This window comes from Elephantulus edwardii, unplaced genomic scaffold (assembly GCF_000299155.1).
Source record: "Elephantulus edwardii isolate Elephantulus edwardi_28Jun2011 unplaced genomic scaffold, EleEdw1.0 scaffold00077, whole genome shotgun sequence".
In the NCBI taxonomy this organism is placed as follows: Eukaryota; Metazoa; Chordata; class Mammalia; order Macroscelidea; family Macroscelididae; genus Elephantulus; species Elephantulus edwardii.
In genome coordinates, this window is record NW_006399827.1 from 8,692,555 (window position 1) to 8,703,106 (window position 10,552).

Genomic DNA, 10,552 nt, shown 5'->3' on the forward strand with positions numbered 1-10,552 from the left:
TTTAAATAAAACCTTGTTACCATTTCTGCAGTTAAAGGGACAGAGGATGATTACAAAGGGCAAATGCTCCGGGTCACCTTGAATTCCTCTCTGCCTGCCCTTTTTACTAGTTGGCTCCACCCACCTTCACTCTCAGTGGAGGTGGTGGAGGGAGGCAGGGGGATGGGGACAGGAAGCATCCAGAGAGAAGGGGTGAGCCTCGCTGTTGCTTCCCACTGTTGTCAGACACATCAGGCTGCTGTGCTGGACACAGACATGGTGCCCCTAGCAGACCCTTCCTGCTCTCTTGTACTGCTGGACCTGGATGCCAGAGAACTCCACACCCCAGGATCTCTTGGCAGCAAGCATCTGTCTGAGTCTGTCGATGAGACAAGGGAGAAGTCTCTGGCAGTGGCAGGGACTCGTGGCCTTTGGCAGACAGAGAGCATGAGGCTGTCCAGCATCTCCTGAGCATTTTCTTGTAAAGCATCTGCTTGCAATGATTTACATCCGCTGGCAGCTGAGAGTCTGCAACGTTGTGCTGACGGCTGATGACGGCTTTCTCTTTCATGTCCCTTGTTCTTCCATTATTCTTGTAAAGAATTCACTCCTGTATTAAATCCCTTCTTGTTTAAAATACCTACAGGGGATTTGCTTTTCCAAATTCATGAAGCTACCTCAGGACTTCATTCCCTATAGAAAGATTTCCAAACATCGCCATTTTTCAGAACCCAAAAGGTAAAGAGAAGTTACTACGGGAATTGAACCCTTGACCCACAGGGTGGGATTCCATTTTCTGACCAAAAATGCACCCCCTCGCCTGCCTCACTGAAGCCATCCCCCTGGGGACATCAGGACCAGACAGTGATCACGCAGGACAGAGGTGGCACTTGCTGGCGGTGGTAAAGATGCGTGTGGTGCTGCCCAGCCCGCAATGTCCTCCTGGCACTGCACTGGGGTGCAGGACCAGGGAGTCATCCCCCTGGCACAGAGGAGGGAGTTCTCTGCTGCCAGGCTTCTTGGAGTTGAGGCAAGAGGGTCACCAACAGAGAGTCCAGCACAGCCAGACCCTCCCAGGAGCACCGAAGACCCCTAGAAATCCAAGAGGCCTGAATGTAACCACCTCATCATTTCGATCCCCACCTTTCACCAGTGTCAAGACCCCAACATCCAGTCCTTTCTCAGCTCCCCGAGGCCCCTCCTTTCCCTCCCAAGCTACCCCACACACCTCTGATCCAGCAGCAGTAAGCCCTGCTCCAACAGCTCCTTCACCTCCTTGCTTGTCCCGATCACGTCCCACAGGGTCAGCTCAGGCTCAAACTGCTGCCAGTGCTGGGAGACCAGAAGGGGCAGGAGAGCAGGGACCTGAAGTCAGTCAGGCCATTCTGAGCAACTTGTCTGGGGGTGTGGTGGGAATTCAGGCAGAGTCCAGTGCAGCTTGGGGGTACAGCAGCTGACTCTCATGCCCTGTTCCACCAGGCCCAGGTCAGCAGAGAAGGGGCAATGTTACCCTCATTGCATTTCTAGGCCAAGGCTACATCTCCTCTGTTCTTCGTGCTTCCCCTGTACCTGTCAGGGTTTGGCCTGCTCCAGCTCACAGGTGCTGCCCGGCTTCATCTGGAATAGCTAATTTATCTGCCTTTATCTACTGCACTTCCTATCTGAGGTTTCAGTGCTGCTTCAAACAAAACACTTGAAAACCTATTAGCTCATCTTTTTTTTTCTCATCCAGATGAAAACTATGAGGTGAGACGACCTGAGCCCAAGGGTGCAGGACAATAAGGACTAGGTCACTGCACCTCTGGTCTAGGGTTCTCACTACTGTACCACACAGCCCGGTATATCTGCCCATCATACCTCAGCTGGACCGAGGCTCCAGCTCCAGCTGCGAAACCCAGAAGTGGGAAGGTAGTGGGGGTGAAATAAAGAGTGATTCTGCAAGGCTCTGGAGGGTGTGTTGTGCCAGAGTCCTGGTCCTCTCACCTGGTGAGTGATCCCCACATCTGTGCGTAGCCCCATGGCCAAAACTTCCTCCAGCCTGAGAGAAATGAAGGGGTCTTAGCGAGGACCTCTGTGTCCCCAACCACCCTGGCACTGGGACATGTAACGAGGAGCTTCTAGGGCGCATGGAGTGTGGGATGGTGGGAGGGCATGCTGGGAAACAAAGAGAGATGGACAAATGGGGTGGCCCGGGGACTGTGGGAGCCCCTGTCAAATGCTCACAGCTCCAGCTGGCCCAGCGGAACCCGCTTCCGGGTGCCATGACCAAACAGCTTCACCTCCTTCATCCAGTTGTCTGGCTCTAGGGTCTGGATCCGAGCCTCCCGGGTGTGGCCCCCGGCCTCCTGGGGCAGAAATCGCCCATGGGCCCCTGACAACCAGAACCACAACATTAATGGCAGCCAATGATGCTGGCTGCTTCCCTGCTGTCAAACCAGGGCTCCTCCAAATGTGGTCCTTGACCAGCAGCATCTAACAACACGTGAAGAATGTTAGTCCACAGGCCTCAACCCAGAACGCAGGGACCTGAAACTCCAGGGCTGGGCCCAGCCATCCGAGTTTACAAACCTCCAGGTGATTCTGATGCATGCCAAGGACTGAGTATCCCAAGTGCCAGGCAATGCACCAAACACTTCAAAATACATCCTCCAAGATAGGGATTATTTCTTGCCACACTTGCTATATGAGGCAATCAAGGCCTGGGGAGGTTAAGTAAGTAGCCCCGGATCACACCGCCAGCAAGCGGCAGGCCCTATGACAAGCTTCTCCTGAGTCATCCCAAACACAGTCCCAGAGCTTCACGCGTCACAGGGCACTCACCTGGCCCAACGCCAACGTACTGACCACACTGCCAGTACTTCCAATTGTGGGTACTGAGCGCCCCCTGCGGGGAGGGAGGGAATAGTCAGCGCAGAGAGCAGAGTCTACGGAGCTCCGTGTAGCCGGGACCCTGCTCCCCACCTGCTTCAAGTCCCCAGGTCACACTTGAGCCTGTGCACCCCCTCACCTACAGCCCTCAGTCCCAGAACTCACATTCCTTGCGAAGTTGGAGACCTCGTACTGGCGGAAGCCGGCCTCCCGAAGGGCTGCCCGCCCCTCCTGGTACATCTCTGCAGCCAGCTCGGGGTCGGGGGCGGGCAGCGCCCCCTGCTGGACCTGGGCGAAGAGCGCAGTGCCGCGCTCCAGTGACAGCTGGTACAGGGAGACGTGGTCATCACAGAGGCGCAGCAGCTCCTGCAGCTGGTCCAGCCACGGCCCCACCTGCTGTGCCGGCAGCCCCAGCATCAGGTCCACGGAGACACGCCCGGGGAAAAGGCGCCGGGCTTCCGCCAGCGTCTGCAGAGCATCACTGGCCGAGTGTGTCCTTCCCAGCAGCCTGAGCTCAGCGTCGTCCAGGGACTGGGGAGAGGTTTGGACGGAAGCACGAAAGTCAGCCCAGAGGGGGACAGAAATGGCTCAGTGTTACTGTAGACACAGAATCATGGGTGTTGCAGACCGAGGGTCCCAAAGAATGAAATAATTTTATAATTATTAATAATGAAACAGACTACCAGGAATGATATAGAACAGAGAGTGTGAAAAACAGGGGAGCAACAGTTCCCACGACTGAAGGCCCCAAGACATGCTTCTCTGAGTATTTATTTAGAATCATAAGGAAGGTAAACAAAGTAAAATCATAAGGAAGTACAAAACAAAAACAAAGGATAATGGTGAAGTCTTTTACAGATAAGGCCAAGTTCCTCTTTATGCTAATCTCAGGAGGGAGGGATTCAGTTGATACAAACTAAGAACAATGTTGACTCTTAGGGAACACCTTAGTGCCACAAGGTGACCTCAGCTTGTATTAAGCATCCCTCATTTCCTGATATAGTATTTGGTCTACTATTAGTAAATTTGATATTCGGCTTCCCTCAAGGGGGACTGTGGGGCACAGCACAGAGCTGGGGGGCAAGCCAATTGCCAATTCACTCTTGCATAGTGTCTATATAAATCTCTTGATATTAGCTCCATTCTAAGGATAAGGAGATAAGGCTCAGGCTCAATAATGTTAAGTAACTCACCCAAAGTCATTATGCAAAGTGAAGCCTGGAACTCAGTACTACTATCTTACTCTAAAGCTGGTAGCACAGTGATTAAATTGTTCAGCTTCAAACCAGAAATTTCCTAGTTTGACATCACAAACTGCTCCACAGAAGAAAGCCGTGGCAATTTGTTTTCATAAAGATTTACTACCCTGGAAACTCTATGAGAAGTTGTACTGTGTCCTATAAGGAAAGGGAACTGAGTCGATGGTAATGGGTTTGGGGACACTAATACCAAGAGTCTTCTCTATTTTGAAATATTTCAAACCTACAGAGAATCTGAAGAAGAGTATTACAAATATCTCCATCTAGACTCACAAACTAACAGCATTTTGCCACACATTTTGTTTCTCTCTAATAACACACCTGTATCAATTATGCTGAATCATTTGAGAGTAAGTTACAGACCAGCTCTGTTCAAAAGAACTTCCTGACATGATGGGAATGCTTTCTCTCTGCATCCAGAATAGCAGGCGCTATCTATCCACATGCGAGTGAGTACTGGAAATGTGGTTACTTAAACTTAACTAACAAATTTAAGCCTTTGTTTAGGAAGCCATGAGTTTCTGTTTTCTTTTCTTTTTTTTTAAATATTTTTTTATTTTATTATTTTTGTGTGTGTGTACCGTCAAATCAGATCTGACTGGTACAGGAGGAGCTTGCCCCTCCTTCCCCGGCAGAGCATCTGGTGGATTCGAACCGTGCACGAGTTTCTGTTTTCAAAACAACAAAATTCAAACTCTATCATCAGTTCCAACTCACAGCTGACCCTCCACTGGATTTCTGAGGCTATACATTACATAGAAGAGGACTCCCTACTTATCTCCCATGGAGCCAGTGGATGTGAACCGCCAAAGAGGCATGGCCTTGGAGTTGGCGGCACATCTCCCTCCTATGTCATCAGAGCTCCCTAAGTTTCTGACCAGTGATAGAAAAATGTGGCAGTCATTAAGGACACCAGAAAGACAACTGATTAATGTCATTGACATCACTAGGCAGCACACCTGGAAAAAATTACACTGGCAAATATTGTGCGCTGTGTATTTTCACACACACAAGGGAAGCTGCTGATATTCCTCATGTACAACCTAAATAAATTTAAATAACAAGTTTAAATATTCATAACATTTACATGGTGGCTACTGTATTGGGTCATGCATGAAGTGATACATCTTGAACTCCCTTACCCTACATACTTAAGTGCATACTTCTAAGAAAAAGAAGATTCTCTGAAGTGACCGCAATCCAAATACAGAGTTCAGGAAATGTAATACTGACACAATACTATTATCTAATACAAAGTCATATTCAAATGTGACCAATTGTTCCCATGATGTCTAATGTAGTAATTTCCTCCTTTTACCTCAATTCAGGATGCAGCCGAGTTACTCAATGCAGCTGCCACTGTCTCTAAAAATCCCAATCACTGCCTCTTAAATCAGCTCCAACTAACAACGACCTTCCCCGGAACAGCTAGTGGACTCATTTTTTTGGTTAGCATTCTAATGCATACATCATCAGAGTGTCTCCAAAAAAAGCCATCTGTCTTTCAGTCTCCTTAAATCTAGTCTAGATGCTCTGATTTTCTTTCTCTTTCATTACTTGGACAATTTTTATCAGTACAGGCCAACTGCTGTTTAAAATGGCTCTTAATTTAGATTTTCCTGATGTTTCCTCACTATTCTCTTTCATTGCCATGGAGTCAGAACTGACCCACAACTGACTCTTCAGCAGCTGTTCTGAAGCTGTAAATTGCACTGGAGGAGACTGCTGATGTCTATGCCCCAGGGCGGCTGGTGGCCTGGCACCACCAAAAGAACCACCTTTGTATTAGCAGAGTGACTCTCTACAGACTATGCCACCTGGGCTCCCTCTCCTCACTCCTAGATTTAAGGTATGCACTTTGGAAAATATTATCTCAGAAATCATATGTCCCTTTCAGTACATCCCATCAGGACAAACGCTATGGTCTACAATAAGTGGTACTGAAAGGTGGAACAATGCTGAGCATGGAAATAAAAGCAGTTAACTTAGCAGGACAGTTTCTCCCTACTCAAAAACCTTCCCCAGTAGTCATAGTGCCCTTAAGACAAAATTGAAACTCCTTAGAATGATGCTGTGAGCTTTGAGACTCTACTTTTCAGGCCTATCTCTAGCCTGTCCAGTCAAAAGAAATTGTTATGTGCTGTCGAGTTGCCTGTGACTCATAGCGACCCTATGTACAAAGCCCTAAACCCCGATCTATCCTGTGCCAATCTTATTTTCTCTGATAGAACTACCCCCATTATCCCACTCACTCAATTAATCCATCTCATTGAGGGTCTTCCTCTCCTGTGCTGTCCCTCCACCCTCCCAAGCATATCTCTCTCTAAGGACTGATCCCGCCTTGCAACATGTCCAAAGTATGTCGGACACAGCTTCAGAATCCTTGCCTTCAAGGAGCAGCCTGGCTTCACCCTCTCCAGGACAAACTTCTTTGTTCTCCTAGCAGTCCATGCAATACTCTTCTCCAGCACCAAAGCTCAAAGGCATCAATTCTCCTTCTATAATCCCTAGTTACTGTCCAGCTTTCTGATGCATAGCAACTGAGTGCGAAGACCATGGTCTGTATCAGGAGCACTTTAGTCTCCAGACTGACATAGTAGCTCTTCAGTACTTTGTCTGACAGCAGACTTTTCCAATGCAATCAGTCTTTTAATTTCCTGGCTGCTGGCACTAAGAGTGTTGATTATAGAGCCAAGCAAATTGATGCTGTTAACAATCTCAATCTTTCACCACTTCTCATGATGCTGCCAAGCGTCCCAGTGGTGAGAATCTTTGTTTTCTTGATGTTGAGCTTCAATCCATATTGAAGGCTACAGTCCTTGACCTTTTGCAGCAAGCACTTCAGGTCCTCCTCAGTTTCAGCAAGCAGGGTTGTGTCATCTGCATAACACAGGTTGTTGATATATTGCATATATGCAAAAGAAATTACTAATAGCTAAAATGGGCATATTTTGTGACTTCTCCTGGAATGCTTTCTTTCACCTGGTAAACTTCTCTTTCTCATTCAACCATCACCTCCTCCAAAATGCCTTCCTAGATTTCTCCAGGTTTAAATGCTTTTCCATCTGTACTTTGAAAAAGACTCTACAGGCAGCACTTAAGCTACAATGATCCAAGTATGTGCAACTGTCTATCTCTCCTTTGGGTTCCCATTCATTCATGTTCTAGACCTTTCTTGAGCACCAATTATGTGTCAAATGAATGATGATGACTCGGATGATGAATAGACTCAACTGGCAACTAATTTTTAAAAAAGCCCCAACATATTAGACACGGTGGTGAAGTGTGGAATATAAGTGATGAACAAAGAGGTTGAGGGTTTAACACTGTAGTAGATAAGTATTTTTGAAAGTGTCACTACACTGCACACCCATGTTTATCGCAGCTTTGTTCACAATAGCAAAGAGTTGGAAACAACCTAAGTGCCCATCAACAAACAAATGGTTAGAGAAGCTGTGGTATACTCACACAATATAGTACTATGCTGTATGGAGAAACAAAGAACTCATGAAATATTATACAAAATGAGTGACCCTGGAGGACATTATGCTGAGTGAAGTATCTCAGTCACAAAAGGACAAATACTGCATAGTGCCACTGTTGTAAAAGGGGACTGACATCAGCATAGGGGGGAGAATGAGAAAGAGGGGATAAATTATGCATACTGCACTGAAATTGATGAGGGAGAGAACTGTTTAAAAGGGATATATGACTAGGTATTATTGCCATGACAGGAGTCCAGAACGAAGGCTGCATAGTGGAGTGGACTTGGGGGAGGGATTGCATAAAACAATGAAAGAATTTATCTTTTACTTTTCAAAGAGAAGAGCAAACTGGGGTGGGGGAGGGGAGAAAAGTGTAATAATGAATGAATGGAAATCCAAAGACTCTTTAAACTTTCCTTAAAACTAATAATAATTAGGTGAGCTCTGGTGGCCTAGTGGCAAGAAGCTGCAACTGCAAGCTCAGAGGTGCACAGTTCAAATCCACCAGATGCTCTGCTGGAGAAGGAGGAACAATCTCCTCCTGTACCAGTCAGATCTGATTTGACAGTACACACACAAAAAATAATGAAATATTAAATAAAAAAAAAACAAAACCAAAACTAATAATAATTTAAAAAGTGTCACTACACACTTCTCAGCACCTAGCGTGTTCTGCAGATAGCACTTCAGTGGAATTACATGATGTTAAGGGTGCTCTTTGGGAGCTCTGGCGGCCTAGTGGTAAGAATCTGTGTTATAATCCCTAAAGGCACCAGTTCAATTTCTCTAGCTGCTCCATGGGAGAAGGATGGTCAATCTCCACCTGTGTGATTATGGCCTCTCAAAACCTGCTTGGAGAGTCAGCTATGGGTTGGTTCCAAGTCGATGGTACAAAACAACAAGGGTGCTCTTCAGTTTATAGGGAGCTCTGGTGGCCTAGTGCTAAGAAGCTGTGCTGTGATCACAAAGGCACACGGTTCGAAACCACCAGCTGCTCCCTGGGAGAAGGATGGGCAATCTCCTCCCTTTGGATTAACTGCCTCCGAAAACCTGGCGGTAAGCTAGAGTTAATCAGCTATGGGTTGGTTCCACTTAATGGTACTCAATGACAACCATGTTCTGTATCCAGAAGGATCACACTAAGAAGACAGCCCTCCAGGCCTGGGTACACGGGTGTGTGAGTGTGAGATGGTTACCTGGAGACCAATAGACAGTCTGTTGACTCCTGCTGCCCCAAATGCTGCCAACTTTGAGCCTGGGGACGAAGTGGGGTTGGCCTCCAAGGTGACCTCTGCATCTGCGGGCAGGTGAGTCGCCTGAGCCACTGCCTCGAGGACAGCAGCCACAGTGTGGGGACTGGCCAGGCTCGGAGTGCCCCCACCAAAGAACACAGACTCCACCCTGGGTGGGGGGGGAGAATGGAGATGAGCCACGAGCGACATCCTCTGCGACAGCTGCACCCGTGCTATTCACTCTCACTCAACTAGTTCCCAAGACCACTATATCTAGAGCCCCCCATACTCACCGCTGCACCCCGCTCAGCCGCAGCAGAGTCTGAGCCTCCGTCACCAGACAGCTCCGGACGGCTGCCTCCTCCACTCCGTGAGGGATGTACTTGTTGAAGTTGCAGTAACTGCAACGCTTCTGACAATACGGCCACTGGGTGCAATGTATGGACAAGGTGAGGGGGGACCCCGAGAGGTACTAGCCATTCCCAAGGTTCTCATGCCCATCCCCACTTCTGATGGGTCAAAAGTGGCTAAGACAACTGAGCTGCCCAACTCCACAAAGCAGGTCAGACCACGCTTACTCCGCCCTCTTCAATAGTGAAAGCAGGTTTACAAGGGAAATCAGGTCTTCTGATCAAGTCACGTCCTTGCTAGAATGCAGGGTCCCATCCCAATCTCATCTAGGGGCGAGGAAGGATGGATGGCACGAGCGTTCATAGGACCGCCCCGGCCAGGACCCGCGAGCTCCGTGCACTTCACTCACGTGGACGTACAGCGAGGCGCGCCGGTTCGGAGGCACAGAACTGCGGGGTCCTCCCGCGCCGTCCACTCGGTGGCGCCTCTGGGCAGCTTTGGCCGCTGCCATCCAGCTGCGGGGACGAATCCGGGGGAGGGTCATGGTGCTTGGTGGCAGGGGCGTGGTGGAATGTGCTCCGGGGAGGAACGGAGCCTGAGTCGTTCCCCCCGATGCGAGAGAGTCGACAGAAGAAGCCGGCCGGGTGGGCTGCCCCGGCGGAAGAAGGAGGGGCTGCGAGAGCGCGCGCGCACCCGGGGAAGCGTGCGGAGAGCCGCGGGCCTCGGCTCTGCGGCGCCACCTGCTGGGCACCGGCGTCCGAACAGCCTGTCGCCGCGTCCTGGCTCCCTTCCCAAAGTGACTCCTGTGACCCAACTAGGACTTTCCGTTTGTTCAGACACTTCTTTTTTTTTTTTTTTTTTTTCAAATGCCTAGCTCAGAGCCGGGCGCTGGAAATATGAATAAAAGCTAGGTTGCAATCTAATAGGCGAGAGGCAAACCAAGAAGCCACGCCAGGCGACGGAGCCTTCTTGATACCGAGCCAGTGTGTCTCAACAGCCTGGGAGTCTGAGCAGCCTGGGAGACATGGGTGAGGCGAGGACCCCTGGATCCCGTCTTGCAAAAGCAGAAAATCCCTTAGGGAATCAGCTTGATCAGAGGAGTGGGCTTTCTGTCACCTCCTGGGTCAGGCAGATCTGGGCCCTGCGGCTGTACCAGCTGGGAGGAGAGTTGGAGATGGTGTACGTATGAAACGCAGGATACAGGGGAGCAAGTGGGGAAAGCTGACCGCTGGTGTGAAAAGATTATGGGTTTGGCTGTTTGACAATTGCTCTCGAATCCCGGCTGTGTGATCTTGGTCAAATCTCTGAACCTCTCTGAGTTTCAGTGTCCTCAATTTTGAAGTCAACTAAATATCTACTTTATAGGACTGTTGGGAAG

General features: G+C 49.0%; 1 protein-coding gene across 1 annotated transcript; it reads right to left on the reverse strand.

Moving 5' to 3' along the window:
* Window positions 1–953: 953 nt before the first annotated feature.
* On the reverse strand, window positions 954–9,718 carry RSAD1 (radical S-adenosyl methionine domain containing 1). The gene is made up of 9 exons (XM_006889292.1): window positions 9,584–9,718; window positions 9,117–9,250; window positions 8,788–8,992; window positions 3,013–3,378; window positions 2,800–2,863; window positions 2,203–2,350; window positions 1,963–2,017; window positions 1,208–1,311; window positions 954–1,071 (listed from the first exon to the last, which is right to left on the reverse strand). The coding sequence occupies exons 1-9, from the start codon at window positions 9,716–9,718 to the stop codon at window positions 954–956; spliced, it is 1,329 nt and encodes a 442-aa protein (XP_006889354.1).
* Window positions 9,719–10,552: the final 834 nt, after the last annotated feature.